The 20,504-nt window shown below is 38.0% G+C and overlaps 1 protein-coding gene across 1 annotated transcript in view; it reads left to right on the top strand.

Moving 5' to 3' along the window:
• The window catches only part of TENM1 (teneurin transmembrane protein 1), a 786,103-nt gene that overhangs the window by 606,288 nt on the left and 159,311 nt on the right, over window positions 1-20,504 (top strand). The window contains exons 15-17 of the mRNA XM_036840114.1: window positions 21-44; window positions 1,896-2,042; window positions 13,052-13,268. Coding sequence (XP_036696009.1) covers window positions 21-44; window positions 1,896-2,042; window positions 13,052-13,268 — 388 coding nt within the window. The remainder of the gene's footprint in view (window positions 1-20; window positions 45-1,895; window positions 2,043-13,051; window positions 13,269-20,504) is intronic.

Below are 20,504 nucleotides of genomic sequence, written 5' to 3'. Positions count from 1 at the left end.
CTGTTTTCCCCCCTTTTTAGCTCACTACTTAGATGCTGTCCGAGGTAAGCCCATTCTCTCTAGTTTTATAACAGAAAAATATTTTAAACCGAAAATATGCATGTGGGAAAGGAAGTGTTGGTGGGGTTTGGGTGTTGTTTGTTGTTGTTTTTAATGTTGGCAGTCTTACTTAAGTGCAATATTGTCAGGTTCATGCTGTAATAGACTTAAAAGTAATTTGCTTTCCCAATACCAAAGATTCATTTTTTGCCATAGAGTTTAATAGACTGATAAGCAGTTTTAAGAATTATTTTTCTTTGTCTTGATGTCAAGGGGTGTGTGTGTGTGTGTGTGTCTGTTTATATGACAGAGAAGTAATTATTAAATGAACTAGGTTTAGGTAGACAGCTGAACTTTTTCTCTAACATAACAATATAGCTTTAAGTCCGTGTAGAGTATCCTTACACGGGCAGAAGAATTATTCCCCTGTTAGTACCTCATCATCCATCCCCACCAGGGATCTGCATTCGATAGAGACTGCAAGGGTTTTTCTGTCAGATTTCCTGGTGCCTTTCATTACCTCAGCCTCAGAAGGTTGAAAATGTCCTACTCAAATTATCCCTAATTTCTCTTTATCCACTGTATGTGCATGAGAATGGAACTAGATAAATTTCTTTCTTAATCTTATACATGTGGGTGAGGAATATATATATAATCTTTTCATATTTTCTAACAGCCATCTGTCATTTTATTTTAAAGTCTTTTCTTCTTCTGGTCTGTTGAGAGTTGCTAGGAAAACCATTTGCAAGAAACACTGGATTACTTCTACAGATTTAAAAAAAAAATTCTTTTGCTTTTTATACTTCTGGAATTTTCTTTCAAAGACAGAAAATGGAAAGAATATTGATTGGACTCTCTCCTGTAAAATCCAGATCTGGTCCTGCGTTGCTACTGGGGAAATTTCCAGAAGCTATATGCCATTATTGCTCTCTCTGTTCATCTGCCCACTGAGCACTTGGGACATGCAGAGTTGCCCTTTGGAATAGCCTATTTCTGAACCACTGGTAGAAAGAGTAGGTCATCCCTGAGAAATTAAAAGTCTAAATAGAGACCATCGTTAGTGTTTGTGGTTAGGGTTATCAATGGATAGAAGTCATTTAAGCATTATAATTTCCTCTTGACTATATTTATCCAGTTATTCTCTAGAATTCTGAAAGTCTAAATTTGGTGTGCATTAATTCCATAAACATTTGTTGAGCACTTACTACAGGTATACTATTATGCTAGTTTCTGAGAGAGATACCAGATAAGTAAAAAAATCAATCCTTAGCTTTCAGATCAATAATAATCTTGAAGAGAAAAGCTGAATAGATGTAAAGCAACTGCAGCACATTTCTAAGGCACCATGTGGGCAATTAATGGTATGGTCTGAACTGTATACCAACATACCTAAGTCCTGAAGCAACATCTCACAAGGGAAAAATCAGCCCAGAGTAGCAGTAGTTAGGAGAAGTATCTCTTCATAGAAACTGCTGTCTTTTCCCAACTTTTTGGCCATAACTAGATACAATATCATCCATCCAGTTTTGATTGAGATGAGGAGATACCTTTTTCGAAAAGAAACAGAAAACATGTCTTGTCCCCATCATAGTTTTTATCCTGTCCGAATCAGAGGTTGGGAATTGGGTTTAGCATTAATAATGTTTAATTGGCTCTCTAAGGAAAAGCACAGCAGAGTAAGGGATAACAAGTTCCCTGGGAAGGTGGTATAAGCATGCAAGCTCCTCTTCCATTTATTCAACACCTCATCTGAATGGAGCCCAGATGATTCGATTTTTCCCTCTAGGCAGATACATCATTGTTGGCCAATCCCATTCTGATGTCTCTGAATTTGTTACTCTCTGCTGTCTTTTCAGATGGCTGCCCGGGGCTCTGCTTTGGAAATGGGCGATGTACCCTGGATCAAAATGGTTGGCACTGTGTGTGTCAGGTGGGTTGGAGTGGGACAGGCTGCAATGTTGTCATGGAAATGCTTTGTGGAGATAACTTGGACAATGATGGAGGTGAGTCATTTATTAAATGTTCATGAAAGAAAGGAATAGCCCAGCCTCTAGCACAGTGATGACCAATCTGGCCAAGAGTGAAAATTAGGAATCCTCGGTATAAACAGTATAAAGTCATACTATTTTGTAAGTCTCAGTTTATTGAATATTTACAGTAACCAGGCAATACTCCAAACTCTTTCCATGTATTATATCTCATTTAATTCTCACAATAATGCTATCAGGTATAGGTACAATTTTCCCTGTTTACAAATGGGAAAACTAATGCTTGGAGTGGGGATGGTAAGTGACTTTTCCAGGATCACACAGCTAGAAAGTAACAGAACCAAGGTTCCAATTCAGGGCTATATGACTTCAGTTTCTGTTTTCTTAATTGTTACAACCATGCTGCCTCCCATATCTGTGGCATTTATTCTACTAAATTAAATCAACGTACTACTGTCTAAACTGTCAGATGCTAGTGTAGCTTGCACTACACACGTCGTGAGGTAGTTTTCTTTGTTCTTAGTTATTTAGAGCTCCCTCTTGTGTCTTTACCTTTTAGTACCACTTTACATCTTTCAAAGGACACAGCATCATGACAATTCACAGTAGAATATTTTACATTTAATTCAAGAGCTGCACATGTTTTAGAAAGCCATATGTGGCTCCAAGGCCTCAGGGTAACCACTTCTGTTTTAATCAAGCAAACAAAGGCATCTAATACATTGTACAGTCAGGCCTCAAAACAGCCAAATCACCTCTGAATGAGCCTAAAACAACAAATCCTCACTTTCCTCTTACTTTCTACTCAAGAAAACATGAAATTGACAAAAATTTTTATTTCTAATTTCTGTATATTAACTTAAAATGAAGTACGTTGTTAAATTTGACTCCTCAAGGTTTCTATTTGTGCTTAGACAATTATATACCTTGTCATTTGAATCCAAATGGGGCTTAAAACAATAAGATAGCAGTCATCGTTTAAGCACCAAATTAGGTGTAAAAGTGTCTTCTTTTATTGTTCTGGCTAACAGTTTACCTTTAAAAGTTATAAGACCTTATGAATTTTAAGTAGAAGCAACTTTCTGATTAAGAGCACAGGGCTTTGAAGTTAGAATTTCTGGGGTCAAATATTAGCTCTGCTATGTACTTCTGGCTGTAGGGTTTGGGAAAAGTTTCTTGCTATCTCTGTGCTTCAATTTCCTTACCTTCCAAATGGGGCTGATAATAATAATAACTGTCTAATAGGGTTGTTATAAGAATTAAACAAGATAATTCATGTGCACTACTTAAAGGATGATAAACTACACCAATCAACGCACATGTGCACACGTGCACACAAACACACACACACACACACTAAATTTAGGATAACAGACCATTTTCTGAAGAGACTGTTTACTTCCTATCTAAATTGAAATTTTTGTTGGAGAGGCCAGAGTGAGATTTTCAATTAAATGGTACACTAATCAACCATTTACTTGACTTCTGTGGTCCGCCAAGACTCATTTTCTTTTTTTGTTTTTTTCAAGACTCATCTTCTACACCCATCATTCTCAGTTCATCATTTAAGTCCCAACTCAAGCCATATCTCCCATGATACCTCTGACATCCACCACCCCAATCTACCATGGTGTTTATCATATGCACCATACAATCAAGCACTAAATTATATCCTGTCTATATTGTTTCCTTGTTACGTGTTAAGTATGACCCAGAGTCCATAGTTTGATGCCCAGTATAATTACTAATAATATTAGCTCACTTGTATTCAGGGTTTACTTATGTACAAGGCACTGTGCTGAGTCCTTTATGTGAATAATTTCACTTAATCCTCATGAGGTAGAAACTACTATTAACACTACTTTACAAATTAGGAAACTGAGGCACCGAGAAGTTAAATAAATTGCTCAAGATCATATAGAAAGTAAACGATAGAGCCAGGGTGTAAACCTAGGTGGTCTGCTTCATTCCAAAAAAGATTGGAGGCAGTAATGGAGATTTCTCAATTGATATATTGATTAAAATGTTATGCTCAGAAAATACATTAACAACCTATGCAAGTATAATTTCTTTCTTTCTTTCTTTCTGTATTTATTTGTTTTTGGCTGCGTTGGGTCTTTGTTGCTGCACACAGGCTTTCTCTAGTTGCGGTGAGCAGGGGCTACTCTTTGTTGCGGAGCACGGGCTCTAGGCACGCGGGCTTCAGTAGTTGTGGCTCGCGGGCTCTAGAGCACAGACTCAGTAGTTGTGGCGCACGGGCTTGGTTGCTCCGTGGCATGTGGGATCTTCCTGCACCGGGGCTCGAACCCGTGTCCCCTGCATTGGCAGGCGGATTCTTAACCACTGTACCACCAGGGAAGTCCCAAGTATAATTTCTGACTCAGGGTTGAGCTAAAATAAGTTTCCTGCTTAATAAAGTACAGCTTGATAAAAATAATTGAATAATTATCAAGCATTTTCTGTGGCCTCAAGGTCACCTCAAGGGAGCCAAAAATGTTTAAGGAATGGATCAATTAAATATTAATGAAATAATGGATTATCAGTTTTCAATATCTGTGGTATATATAGATACAAAAGGTATAGAAGATGTTGCTGAATGTGTATTGACCTATGAACATTCCTTTAAAACTGTGTATCTATGTGGGAATCAAAAATCAAAGACCCTGATGTGAGTTTAGTGTATTTTTATGATTGTCTCTTTAGGGAGTAGCAGGGGGAGGCTCCTAGAGATATTCGATTACCATTTTTTCCTTTGGTAGGATTAAGATGATACTGATGACAAATAAATGTTTAGTTCTACTTTGACATGGAAAGATGGATTAAATAACCTCTGAAGGCCTCATGACTAAGATTTTGGACAATAAATCCATTTTTATACTGTTTAAGTAACATCCCTAAGAATATATTAAATGCCCTTCATTTGGTGGTCTCAGCTTTCCAGCTATCCAGAATGGCTGGATTCATTTCCAGCCATCCAGAATGATTGTATATGCCTAATGATTAATATTTGCATACTTGTTTGTGCATGTATGTGTGTGAGTTTTAACTAAATCAGAAAGTGCCAATTGAACCTTTTGGGGGAAAAAAAAGTGGTCCTAATTTTTTAAATGTTAATTCTTAAGAAATCTTCCCAGTCAAAAAAAAAAAAAAATCACTTTCAAGCAGTTGCTTCAAGCAGCTGCTTCCTGATTACTCCATATCATTGCTGATACTTAAAGAATGGCAGGATTTTTTTTTTTTTGCATTCTAATCAGCTTTGAATACTCATTAGTATTACTGCTACTTCCTGAAGCTTTGACTTTAGTTACACTCTGATTCAATGCATTGTGACTCTTAGTAACTAATTGGGCTCATTGAATATGTGGGTGACATAGGTCTAGGAACTACCTAAGAGGTCCTTGAATAATAAAAACAGAACTAAGAACAAATAACCCTTGGATTTTTTTCTTAACATGCAAAAAAATTGAAAACTGTCTTTTACATTGTATATTTAAGAACTATTTACTATAGAAATCACAAATCTATCAAATGTCTTGACCTCATGTATCCCTTTAGTCAACAAGCACATACCATGGACACAACCTTGTGCTTGGAAGAGGAGACTTAACCTTATGGTGACCACATTTTCATGTGTTCATCATGTATCCTGATTTAGGGTTTGAAAAATATAATCACCATACATTACATGCACATATGAATTGACATGAGAAAAAAAGTTTAGACATTATATTAACTGAATCAGAATAGCTAAAACAAAGAATAGTGAGAGCAAGCTAGAACTATCAGATGTTAAAATAATATTTTAAAACTATGATAATTAAAACAAAATGGTACTGATGTAAGCATAGACAGATCAGTACAACCGAATAAAAGCTCAGGAACACACCACGGTACAAATATTTAGGATATTATAAAACCAGCATCAAAAATCAGTGGGGAAAAGAAACATTATGAAATAGGTGGTGCTGAGACAACTATTAAGGAAAAAAAAAACTTAGATTTTCAATTCATACCATATTCCAAAAGAATAAAATAAATAAAAACACTCCAGCTGATTAATGAGTTGAAGGCAAAAGAAAACTCAAACACAATTAGAAGAAAATATAGGTGGTAGATCTCAAGATTGGAAGGGACTTCTTAAACATAAAAGCTAGGAAAGAAACCACAATAGGAAAAAAATTATAAGTTGGACTTCATAAAAGTTTCCAACTTCTTTGTATTCTTTGGCTAAGTTTATAGACCATCCGACATCTATTTGGAGATACCAAAATCTGCATTGTCTGATATGGTAGCCACTAGCCACATATGACTATTTAAATACAATTTAAATAACATTAAAAATTCCATTTCTCAGTTGCACTAGCCACATCTCAAGTGCTCAACAGTCACATGAGGCTAGCGACCACTGTGTTGGTGCACATCTAGAGCATTCCTATCAATGGAGAAAGTTCTATTGGATAGCGCTGATCCAAATGTTTGACTCAAAGATTTATTTACCTTTCAGCCAAACATTTCAGATTGGGCACCCAATTTTCCATTCATTCATTACTACTTTGTGCCGAGTATTGTGCTTGACACTGAGGAGAAAATGTCAAACAAGTTTCTGCCTTCATGGAGCTTATGGTTTAGGTATTAAACAAGAAACCACACAAATAACTATATATTTACAATTGTTTAGAGTGCTATAAAGTTTTTAGAGTGCTATAAACGTGTATAGCAGGACCTAACCAAGTCTATGTGGCAAGGGAGGCCTCACATGAGTCAGGGGAAGAATGTTCCAGGCCAGGGAAACAGCATGTACAAATGCCCTGAGGTGGAAATATACTAGACTCTTCTAGAAAGTGAAAGGTAAGTCATTGTGGCTGGAATACAATGAGTCAGGGAGATATTGGTGGGAGATGAGAATATAAAGGTAGGCACTGGCCAGATTATACAGAACATTGTAAGTTTTTAAAGATCTTCAGCTATCAAAGATTACATTTTAGTCCCTCAAGTCACAGAGGAAGGAAAGTGACTTCTGATACTGTGGAACGATTGTCACGGAGGTTAAAAAGATGTACAATAAGAGTGTTTAATCGAAACAGTCTTTTTCCCCCTGATCTTTTAAATATTTGTCACATGTTTGTCCAAGCTTCTCTGATATAAACTCTTCCGGTGGTCTATATTCATATTCATTGGTAAAATCAATAAGTTAATTGCCTAAAAGAGAATGATCTTCCAGGAATCATTCTTCATAACAAGTCACCATTCATTAAGAACAATAGCTATTTGCAAGGCTGTTTTATGATGCAGTGTTTCTAGATCTAGAAATCAGCACCATGGGTGAATTATGAACACATATAAGCTCATGGATCAATAAGCCTCATGTTTTGAATGTCACCAGCATGCTGCAGGGTTTAATAAATAGGAAAATGAAATAGAAGGAGCAATGAATTGGTAACATTTGCTCTGTTTAAGGGCCCCTCTCCGCATTTACTTTTAAGATTTGGCTGGGAAAAAAGACCTGGCAACAGAAAGCATATTCCTAATTATTCTCTTCTGACCATACCCCCCTCATTTCCAAGGAAGCCATTTATTAGAAGATCATCACTTAGTTATGAGAGCCTAAACTGCCAAGTGATTCCAGATATGAGTGGAAGTTGGAACATCTAAACTCTATAACTCAGTTAACCCCTCTATAACTGGATCTGTCACATTATTTATCGACTAAAACTAGTAATACTTGACATCTTCCTACTTTGTAGTGGTGAAAATGAATGAAAATGTTTGAAATACAGTAATATAAAGTGTGTGATAAAGGTGTGGTATCAATGAAGAATCTATTTGTAACTTAACATATTTTGATGCATTAATTGAACATTTATTAATCTCTAGGTGTATTTATAAATGTCCTAAAAATAGGACTTTTAGGATATCCATTTATTCATTCAATAAATATTTATTGAAAGCTTACTTGGGGTCAGGCACTATTCTAGTCATTGAGGAAATAGCAATGAATAAAAAAGACTAAATCCGTGTTCCATGGATCTTATATTCTAGTTTTGAGAGGCAGACAATAAACTAAAAAAATTTTTAAATAGTCTGATAGAAGATGGTAAGTGTTATGGAGAAATTTTTTTTAAAGCAGGTTAAAAAAGGATAGGGAGTGTGCGACAGAGGTGGCATTTTAAATAATGTGGTCAGAGAAAGCCTTACTGAGAAGGTGGCATTTGAGTAAAGACTTAAAGGAGGTGAGGGGTGAGCCATATTGACATTGGAGAAAAGAAGATTCCAGGCATAGGGACAGTGGGGAAGGGGGTTGTGGGATACGGTAATGGGAGGTAAGGTCAGAGAGGTAAGAGAGAGATGGTAAAGAACCAGACTGTGAGGAAGTAGGTCTTTGTCAGGACACAGGCTTTTATTCTGAGCAATTTGGGAAGCCATTGATGGCAGGTGGGAAGGACATGAACATTAGTGGCATATAAACAATTTACTTTCCTGATGCAGAAAAAGTAAATGTATAGGTTATAGCAATAACAATGATTTGGGCAGTTCCAGTACTAAGTGCACTTGAACTTCTCCCACTTTCTTTTTACCAATACAGCAAAATACTAGGGTGAAAGTCAGCCTGAATAAATGAAAAAAGATGAATTAGAGACTATTTCCAAAGGAAATACAGTCATATTACCTTCAATGCATATAATGGCAACAACTAAGCTACCAGGAGTGCCTAGTAGAGGGCCTGCTTTAGTAAAAATTTATGAATGATTTGTAATGAGTCCATTGTTTGTAGGTTTCTAAAATGCCCGAGAAGATTTTGTTCAACTGAATCACTGGAATGATCAGCCCTTCAATTTCTTTTTCACTATTAATTTGCTTGGTAGATGCTCTATTCTATCGATGCTGAAAAGGTTAAGCTTCAGTCCAGCCCCTGTCCAAATGATAACAAATTCTGAATTTGTGAAATTCAATGAATAAAGATTTACTGTAGCATTAGTGTCTGTTTAGAGCCACATAGATTCCTACCTATCTGACCACCTAACCAAGCAGAGTTCACAAAATGAACACATTCTAACGAATTGAATATGCTACAGAAAAGTTAACTGCCCTCTGGCCAGTGATAAGGCAACTTAAACAGAAGTGAGTCTGAACATTTTAAGCTGCCACTGCAGACCATTGGCATCTACCCCTAGGACTCTATCCCTAGACTCCTTGTAGTCTGTACAGTCTATAATTTGGTTAATGGCAAGAGCTAACATTTATCGATAGTGCTAGCTACTAAACACTAAGCACTATGCTGATATGATTATGATAGCATGTGATCCTTACAACAATTCTACTCATCCCATCTAGTAGATGAGGAAACTGAGAATCCAGGAGTTGCACTGATTTGTCCAGGATCGTGTACATTGTAAGTGGCAAAGTCAAGATTAGAATCAAAGTCGTCTGATTCTTTCACCTTAACCACTTCATGTGTTCTAAATACTACATTGGTCAGGCACTTGGAGGTCTTACAGCCTAGGTCAGTAGTACTAGTCATACAGCTTGGATGGTGATGTCGGACGTGTGATTTGTAGTCAGAGCACTGGGTGTTAATATGACTCCCATAGTTCTTCCAACCACATTCAGCTTCCCTTCCTTTATTTGTAAAATGGAGATGAGAATGTCTACCTAACAGGGTTGTCACAAGGATTTAGTTAAAATACTACATGCGGAAGTACCTAGTGCCATACCTGACAAATATTAACTAATCTATACATGTTGCCAAATCCTTTTGGATAGCCTGCCATGGAACTAGCTGTCCATTTTTATCAAGGCGATAATATGGGTGCTGTCCCTAAGAGGATATATATTTGTAAATTCATTTTAAGGATTAGGAAAACGTGGGTTTTCCCTATATCGTTCATATTCCCTTGTCCAATCCTGCTTTCAACCAAGGGCATACATCTAGTAGGTAAAAGTTTAATAGTGAATGACTTGATCATGTACAGAAGAAACCAGTGTCCTTGACCTTCATCAACCCCAACTGAGCCAGCTGGCATAGTCCCTAACTGGCTGTCAAAGCTAGGATCAGTGAATGCCCTGTTTAGTCCTTCAAGACAATTTAACCTCCCTTTTATTTTGCTAGCTTTTATTTTTATTCCTTTAAAGGGAACAGGCCCTAAAAGTAAAATAAGCTAACATTTGATATGTCCATATCTGACACCTTGAGCCTGGCTGTCAAGGGTGCCACAGCTTCCAATTCAGGGCGATAAAAGAACCATTAACAGCCAAAAAGAAAAAAAGAAACCCACACAAGCAGTGTGATATCATTTGCACTTCTTTGTAACAGTCTAGACATACTGTATGGAGTGTTATCCAGTGTGATAATTGGTAAGTAGATCTTTACCCATGTACTGGGCTTACCTATGAATTATAATTCGGGGGTTGCATACCATTATTGGTCTGCCTGCCTGCAGCCTTTCTGGATTCAACAGAAGTCTTGCTGTTCTCAGAAAACAGAGGTCTTAGAGGGTCAGCCCTGTATAATAGGCAATTAGTGAATATGAAACATTAACTTGGAATTTATAGCACATAACTAGATGAGAATGTGAGACCCAATTTTGAATTGGCTCTGTGTTTAGTTTTAGAATCCAGTTTTGAAGATCGTTTGGGCATTACTATTTATTTAAAATCTATTTCTTTTCAAAAATAAGTTAGAATTGTGTGGTTGACAGGTCGAAACCTGTGAATGCCCAATCTGATTATTACTACTGCATTTGCTGCCAATTGAAAGATAAAGGTGACTGCCCATCTGAAAAGCAGTTTTTCATTGTTTAGTATATTATGCATCAATTCCAGACATCAGAAAACTGTTTTAATCAGATTGATATTTTTGCCAGCTTTCCAGCGCATCCAGATGTTTAATTGGCAGAGTAAAGAGATAATGTGCTAATAGGAGGCTGAGAACAATGTATTGGAGAGAGAGGTGATAGTGGCATCTAAAATCTGTAGAAAATCTGTTAATATAATTTGCTGAATGAGGGGAGAAAGGGGAGCAGAAGGGAACTTCTTAGTGAAACTAATCCACACAAAAGTTATTCATCAGTGAAAAAGAAATATGTATACAGAGAAGTAAAAATCAGGGGCAAAAATACACTGAACAAACAGGGTAGGCCAGAAAGCAGCAAACTGCATTTTAAATCAAAGTAGTGTCTATGGTACAGGGAATTTGAAAGGACCTCATGTGGGGAAGAATATTTCCAGGGTGCCCTAGGGCTACCGTTCCGAACGCCTGCTCTCTTGGTGTTCCTGACTTTCATTGCCCTCAGCTGTGGTACTTCCCCCTCCAGCTCAACAGGGGCAGCCATGTAAAGGAGAGAGAGCGAGCAAAAGAGCTGCATGAAACCGGTGCCAGTAACTTTCATCATCAGCCTTAAGGAGCAGGTGATCCATCTGAACCTCCCGATTCCACTGCAAGCCAAGAATATGAGCATCTTTATATTTACCCTTGTTAAACATCTGAATTAGAGCTACTGGTCTGCTTTAAGGACCATGGAAGGGCTTTAATTTATTTTTTTGCTTATTGGGTGTGGAATGAAGTGTCCATATGCTCAAATAATCACTCCAACCCCTTCTCTTTGCACATAATTCTTGTAACACTTATTGCAGGTTTAACTAGTGTAAGAGTCAGCTGTTTTATGCACCTATTCCTCCTACTAAGTTCTGAGCTCCTAAAAACAGGGAAAGGGTTCTTTTTACCTCTTTCCTTTCCCAAGCACCTAACACAGTGTTGTGCACCTACAGTCAGCCCTTCGTATCCTCAGGTTCTGCATCCTTGGATCCAACCAACCACGGATGAAAAATATTTGGAAAAAAAAGAATTCCAGAAAGTTCCTAAAAGCAAAATTTTAATTTAGTGCATGCCTCATAACTATTTACATAGCATTTACATTGTATTTACAACTATGTACATGGTATTTATGTTGTATTAGGTACTATAAATAATCTAGAGATGATTTAAAGTATACGGGAGGATATGCATAGGTTATGTGCAAATACTGTGCCATTTTATATAAGGGACTTGAGCATCTTCGGATTTGGGTATCCACGGGGGTCCTGGGACCAATCACCCTCGGATACCGAGGGACAACTATATCAGGTTCTCAACAGTCTCCCCTCCTCCTGTAACCCCTGTGTCCCACATCATTCCTCTACCAAAGAATGAAGCTTTTATGTGATTTATTTGTTGGAACAACCATGGATTCAGGAGTCTGGAGTAAATGGTGAAGGCCTAGGAAATGAAAGAGAGCCATTCATCACTATATACTGAAAATTTCTTAGTATTTGCTTCAAATAACTGCAGTTAGGAACAAGTAAGCTCTAGTCACTTCTACAGATTCCTAAAAAAGTGGTTCTGAAAATTTAGTATGCTTCAGAATCACTCAGATTAAATATGGCATAATCCTGGACTCTGAAGAAATTCTGCTTCGATAGGTGGGACTCAAGAGTATACAAATTTTATAAACTCCCCAGGTAATTGACTACACATTTGAAAATCACTGCCCTGCTTTAGACACTTTGTCACCATCAGAATACCAGCTTCTATTGTGGGAATTAGGAATAGACAAGTATATTGGGAGAATTTTTTAAAATACAAATTCAGGTTGGCAAGCATTTGTTAATTATGTGTTCATAAATGTACATGATGTGAGAAATTCAAAAAAATTATAAGAAATAGTTGCAATCCCGGAGGAATGGTCTTGCTGAGGAAGAAAGAAACTTCAAAAGAGTGATAACTAACAGAATACTCTTTTCAAATGCTAAACAATGTAGTACTGCTGGAAGATTCAGGAAAGATTTATGAACAAAATAGTTTGAATTTCACTGGTGTGCCATGTAAATTCAGAGTGGGTGGTAATTCATGAGAGACATGTGAATTTAATAGATTCTAAACTCAAAATGTGGACCGTTACCTTTGGCTATATTCTGGATATTTCTCCATTCGTGCATGTTATTAACTATGTTGTTTCTCTTGACACTAAATTTCAAAAATTTCTTTTCAGATGGTTTGACTGACTGTGTGGACCCCGATTGTTGTCAGCAAAGCAACTGTTATGTAAGTCCTCTCTGCCAAGGCTCACCAGATCCTCTTGACCTCATTCAGCAAAGCCAACCGCTCTTCTCTCAGCACACTTCAAGACTCTTCTATGATCGAATCAAATTCCTCATTGGCAAGGACAGTACTCATGTCATTCCTCCAGAGATCTCATTTGACAGCAGGTATATATGTATTTATTTTATTCTTTAATGAACAGTGGTCATGTTTTTCCTTAACCGTGAAAGGAAGATACACACACACAAACACACACACACACACACACACACACACAACACATGATGTGTATTATTCGTAGTAAAGTATAAATGGGGCTTTTAATGACAAAAACAGAAGTATAATTTACAAATTTATTGTTCAGCTTCTGGATTGATCCCTTGAAAAATTCTTGAATTTCAAAAGCCAAATTTTAAGTTTTATTCCATGGTGTAAAATGTTTCCATATGAAAGAGTTGGGTGAGTCTGATGTCCCAATGTGAAATGCAAGACTTGTGAAAATCTGTCTTCTAGGGAAGCTCAAATGCGTGAATTGTCACTAAAGACCTGAGACCGAAGTCCAACCCATTCGATGAAGAAATTTTAAAACACTAAGTTACTTGTTTGAAGTGTAATAACATGAGTTTGCTCATTGTTCTTCTCAGCTGCATCTTCAGCAATGATTTATTTTAGTCATTAGCACTAGATATAAGTAAGTCACTGAAGTCAACATTTCTGATCTCTTAAAAATGTTCATGCCTTGTTCATGCCACAATTCAACATGTTTAAATATTGTTATTAAACTATAAGGATGTTTATCTCTCAGAATAGAAAGTCCAGCAGTTGGGGGGTTTGGGGGTTGGCTGACCTAAGGGTTCAGTAACATCATCTAGGCCCCAGGTCCTTTCCATTTCTCTATTCTACCATCTTCAGCATAAGCTTCATTCTTAGGTTGGTAGGAAGATGGCTGTGGCAGCTGCAGGTTCACTTCAGACACAACAAGGACCATAGGAAAAAAGAGAAAAATATTCCCCCAAGCATGGAATATAAACTCTTCCCTTCACTCTGTTTCTCATATTTCACTAGCTTCTAGACTATTACAAACAGAACTTAAAAAAAAAAAAAAAAACTTGGGAAATATTTGTCCAGGAGGTCCTGTTTACATCCCACCCACTCAGTTGCATCCTGGTGGGTGTTATCAGGCTCCAAGAAAAACTCGGTCAAGAGCTTATATTGATATGAGTGATAAACTAAGAAAACTACAACTCAATCTTGACCTATACGCACTAGGAAAGGGAAAAAAAATGATGTGCATGGAAATTTAAAACACTCAGCATCCTTCTCACAGATTGTACACTAGAACTGTTATTGAAACTTAAAACTTTCTCATTATGTTTATTACGTGCAGTTCTAACCTTTTAAATCTTTGACAGAACCCCAAACCAACTGCCAATGCATCACAAGAAAGGCCTTTTCTGCCAGGGGATCTAGTCAAAGTTTGGCTTCTCCCAAGAGACTCAGTCATCCCCATTTTGAAGTATTTCCCCCAGCTCAATAACAACTCTGGGGTAATTTCAAATGGCTGTAGTCAAAGTAATTCTTGAGATAGTGAAGACTTACTTATTGCACACCAGAGGAACAAAGGAAACCAAAAGCATTCTTCATGCTTAAGGAAAAGTCAGTCCAAAAGAAAAAAAAAGAGGTAAATGAAATAACCACCGCCATGACACAGAGATATGTATTAAATGACTCACTGAACTCAAGTAAAGGGAGAAAGTCAGGACCTGAGAGGGACAGGAACCAAGTCATTGTGATCCAGAGGAGGGCGTTTGAGCAATAAACTCAGAAAAGTGAAGAGAAAGTCCAGCCCCTGCGGTTCAGCTTCAGGCTTCAGCAGCGTTGCCAGCCACTCACAGTGAACAAGCCTATTACTTGTGGTACTTAATGCCCTTCTCCTCCTCCTGGTTTGATTGAGTTTTCCTCATTCTTTTGTAAAAGGCTCCAAGTTATCATTTGGCTCTGTAAGTCACATTTGAATTCAGAACGACGGTCTCCTTCATCCAGTGGTCTCCGCTCTGACACACATGTCTAATCTGTCAGAAAAGGTGCAGGCCTTTTCCAAGGGAAACAGTTGAGGACAAGCAATGTAACTATATTTCCTTTAAAAAATCAACGCATGCAGTGTTATTCGGGTTATCTCTGGATAAAATAAATCCAACTCTGATCACGTAGAGTATAAGTAATAATAGGTACAAGCTCTTACATCTCCATAGTACTTTTTAGTTTGTGCAGCTCTCAAACATACGTTATTTCATCTTATCCTCACAGTATCCCTGTGAAGTAGGTATTGTCTTGGTGCATTTTATATATGAGGAAATTGAGCTTCAGAGAGATTAAATAACTTGCCCAACATCACACAGCCAGCAAGTTTGTATTGTAGCAACTCTTGTAATCTTTCTGTTGTACCACTGCTGCCCCATTTCAACTTGTCCTTAAATGAGCCTAGTGACTCAGATCTCATTTATACTGGATGAATGACATCTGGGTTAACACAAGAAACTTAGAAACCAAGTGATATTGTAAAATCCAGCTCATTTTAACACATTTCAGTGACATTATTTACAAACTCCGAGTCAATGGTAATGAGCTTCTCGGTAGAAGAACACTTTTGAACAACTGGTAAAACAGGCCTTTTGCTACGTGTAAATTGTTATTAAGCACTTCTTATGTGTCAGGTCTCTTACTAAGTTTTTACATGTGTTATCTCATTTAATCCTTACAAAAACCCGATATGGTAGGCACCATTATGATCCCCACTTTTCAGGTGAGAAAACAAGAACTGAGATTTCAAGTGAGTCACTTGCCCAAGGTCACAACCAGTGAGTGTCAGAGCCAGGATTTGAAACCAAGCAGATTCATACTGAGAGCCTGACCTCTAAACCACTGTGCTGAGCCACTTTGGCTACTTAGAAAGCTCTGCTGAAGACTTATGACCCTTATCCATCTCTGACTGTGGGGTTGCTCTCCTCAGACAGATCTAGAACACTTAGGTACTATAATCAGGGGAACCATTCTCCTCTTTGGCTTTTGCCACATAACTGAGTGATAGCTGAGTAGGTGGATGAAGAAGGCATTGCCAAGGGGCTCGTTTGCCTACTGGCAAAATGTGACCTGCACGGACGACTTGCTGCTGAGTGTTGCCACCATCAGAGGCCTTTGAGCTAAAGATGGTGGCATATAGGTGACTAACTGTTGCAAGGACAGATAAAGGTTAAATAACTGTGCATCCTTGTGCATCCAAGTGAGACTAGCCTTTCTTGTTCTGAGTTTGCTGCACTGGCATGTGAGAGCACATGGAACGTAGACCTCCTGTGCCTCTGATGGTGTAATGTCACTGGGAACATGCCACTTGCCCACAGTAGAGTCTCCAGCAAGCCCAAGTCAGTTACCATTTTTTCCTTAAATACATTTTACCCTGTAGCCTGAGTTTCTTGTTTTTAGTCGACTCCAAACATGACTACAAAGTAAACCACATATTCTACGTGCCCTGTATGACTTATTACTTTTTAATAATGTAAATAGGTGAACAGGAGCATTATTGATCTTCAGTGTCTAAGCATTTAATCACTATTAATAATGTAAAAGGTTTTTATAAATATGTAAAAACAAGAGTACATTAAACTAAACGACAGCAGTAATTTGCAAAGCCAGACATTTCACTCATCATCACTAATGGAGAAGTGCATTTAAAAAACAAAATCCTACCAGGGTTAGTGCAACCGCTGACAGCAAGGTCTGGCCAAACTCATTTGTCTGTTTTGTAGCCACGAGAGGCTGATCCCCACATCAATCCATGTCAAGTGTCTACATCAGGCATTGCTTAATATCAGCCCACAGATGTAGTTTGTTTGGCCCAACATTTAGAAACGAAGAGATCTAACATAAAAATTGGAATGTCTTCCTTCTCTAGAAAATTGACAAAGTTTGACATCTCTGGTAGAGGCCATCTAAGAGCTGAGGGCCAGTTACCCCTCTGGAATGACTAGGACATGCCTCTCTAGCTCACCATTCACTGTTTCCCCTGCACCTGACTCACTTCCCTCACTTTTAAGGTCCTGCCTGGCCCTGCTGGCCTTTGAGTTCGTAACCTCTGGACTACACAGCTTCTATAGCTTTTCATGGAAAGGCCACAAGTGTTCGTTTTTTTCTTTCTGATCTGTTTCCCTGAGAGTCTTTAAAAATCCAATCTTAACTCTTTACTTAATTTTTGAACCTTTGCTGTGTTGGTTTAAAAAGAGAAGAAAAGTGACTGAACATAAACTAAAAACCACATTAATGGAAGGATATTTCCACCCTTAGTTCACTGGGGGACCTGTGGACACCTCATGAATAAGTTGGTGTGCATTCTGCCTCACATCTTAGAGTGATAAACCCCCAGGTCCCACCATAGTAGAAGCAAAATGTCCACTTTCTATGAGAAAGACGTGTATGCTGAGAGGCATTTGACGATTGTTGGTCACGTAGAGTAAGTTTTAAGAACAATTTAAAGATCTAAAACTTGGCAGCAATGCTGCTGGGTGTGGTTGTGGCCGCCTCTTGTGCCTGCTCCTGGTGGGATCCCTAGCCTTAGTTGAAAAGTTCTAGAGTTGGGACCAAACTTAATCCAGCACTAAGCACATGACAGCACTGTTAACACGCTACAAAATGAAGAGGTTGAGCAGGATGATAGGTTTCTTCTAGTGCTAACTTTCTGTGAAGTTGCTGTATTTCAATTTCTTGCTCCACACTGGGATGTGCAATATTTAAGTTCTGAACTGTCCTCATTGCTAAAATCTAAGTTCTTTGAGGACAAGGATCAAGTCTGATTTGTTCTCTCCCTGTTTTGATGATCTATCACTGTGTAGCAAACTACTCCAAAACATAATGGATTAAAACAATTTATTATGATTACATTTCATGATTCTGTGGGTTAGAAAAAAGAAAAAAGAAAAGAAATTCTTTTCTTTTCTTTTCCCGGGCAGGGAAAAAAGAAAGAAATTCAGACAGGGTATGGCCAGGATGACTTGTCTTTTCTCCATGATATTTGGGCTCTCAGCTGGGATAACTCAAATAGCTGGGGGCTGGAACAGCTGGACAGCAGCCAGGAATCCCTCTTTCTACCTACAGCCTCTCTACTTGGGTTTCCTATGGGCATGGCAGCCAGTCTCGAGTTTGTCCGAGCTCTAATATGGTGGCTCAGGGCTCCAAGAGGGAGCGTTCCGAGAGACAGGAAACAACAAGATGCCAGTCTCTTAAGGCCTGGGTCCAGAAATTGTCCCAGTGTCCCTTGTGTTATTCAAAGGGAGGGTCATAAATCCTACCTCTAGCGGAGAGAAGTATCAAAGAATTTGTGGCCATCCTTAATCTACCATACCACTGTATCCCCAGATCCGAACACAGCATCTGGCAGAAAATTGGTAAGAAAATGCGTGAATGAGTGAGTGGCTTAGTTGTAGTGATATTGAAGTGCTCTTCTCATATTTGCTAATGAAAAACTCCTTCTGGTTGCCTAGAACACACAGATGATATTAGGACCTCAAATAAGTCAATTCCCAAATGTAGAAGCAGCCTAAAGGTAAGATTACTGTTCTCCAAATAGCACAGGAACAAATTCATAAAAGATGAAGTGATTATATAACAGTAGCAAAGTAATTACTCTTTTTCTTTAACTTATGAGACATTCCACCACTGCCAGAGCCTGTCCATAATTGACATCATTTATAACTTTGTGTAAGCATCAATAATCTTCTCTGCCTTCAGTGGGCTAGATAATCAAAATTTGAAACCAAGAAAAAATTAGAAAATAAGGAGCAATATCAGGAAGTCAGTAGGAATACTGCTGTGAACTGGCTCACTTTGGTGTTCCAGCTCATGAGAAAACCAAAGACAAGCACCCCAAAACAAATTGAGGTACCACAAATGACTTGAGCCTGGCATTCTTGGCAAACTCTTTACCTACCCAAGTCCTTCCCTTCCTTTACTATACCCCATTCAATAATGAAATCTTGATTGATGCACCTGATTATTCATGATACCTGGCAACAGCCATGATTACTATCATAACTTGTTTAATAAAATATGCCTTTCTGCACTTAATTGATCTGGGAACGTATACCATTTGAAATCCTGTGAATGGCAAAATGAGTTCTTAAATCAAGAATGAGGTTAAGGCGAAGGTTGCAGGAAGATGATCATTGCTGTTGATCTCGGATTTGATGAAGACTTAAGAATAACCATACTTGACAGATACAAATTACTGTTTTTTTAAATGTACATTTTATTGAAATATTAGTATTTCCAGAGTAACTGAGAACTTTAAATTTCTCTACAAGAGATACCAAAGTCCTCTGCTGTCTCTAATGTAATCTGATATCCTCCTATCAACTCATTTTTATAAAGTGATGAGGATGCGTGTTCACTCATTTATTCAACAGATATTTCTTGAGTCACCCACTCTGTGCCAGGAACTGTGCAGGTGGAGGTAAACGAAAGAAACAGAGTCCCCTTATTCACAGAACTCCCTTTACATTCTAGTGGTGGAAGCAGTCAAAACATCAAGTAGATACATAAAGAATTAAATTAATTACAAATTGCAGTAAATTCTGTGGATAATGGAACATCAGGGAGCTTGGGGTTCATCAACTCAGGGTCCCAAATTCGACTGCTTTGATGAAGCAGTCAGGTAACCGTAATGGATGTAAGACAAGGTATTCTAGCAAATGAGACAAAGTCATTAAACAATTACAGAAGTGAGACTGACCTGGAAGTTTTCAGCAGAAACTCAGGGATGGGACTAATTGACTCAAGTGAGCTTGAGGAGCTGCTAAAATTGATACTCACAGGAGACTCTTGGATGACTTGCAAGAAAAAATACAAAGCTTATTTGGACGGTGAGCAGCTTAACTATTTGCAGGAAGTTTCATCCTTTGACATCTGGGCCTATAAATAATTTTAGTACAATTTGAAATGTTTGTGTTAAACAGATGAATTCAAGGGGAAAAAACAATCATCCAAAAAAATTCCCATTTACCACACTGAAAAAAATTCCCATTTAACCACACTTTGGTGTCATTTGTAGTGATAGATCCTACAGTTTCTTTCAAGATAATCCACATCGGGGAAGATTAATCATTTCACTCTTGAGATTGATGAACATGGCAGTGTTTACTTGGTTCGTGTAATGGCACTGTCCTAGGCTCTGGCCTACAGCAGACAAATTGCCTTCCCCATACAGTCTAGTGAGGAAAACTGACAATAATGAAAAAGGTAAATGTCAGGTAGGTATAAGTACTGTCAAACGAGATAAAGAAAATTTAGGGACAGAGAGTGACCATTTTAGACAGAGTGGTCCGGGAAATCCTTTCTGGGCAGATGACACTAGAGCA

The sequence above is a fragment of the Balaenoptera musculus genome, chromosome X (genome assembly GCF_009873245.2).
Source record: "Balaenoptera musculus isolate JJ_BM4_2016_0621 chromosome X, mBalMus1.pri.v3, whole genome shotgun sequence".
Taxonomy (NCBI): Eukaryota; Metazoa; Chordata; class Mammalia; order Artiodactyla; family Balaenopteridae; genus Balaenoptera; species Balaenoptera musculus.
Note: the sequence above shows the minus strand (reverse complement) of the source record. Positions and strands in the feature narration are given on the sequence as shown.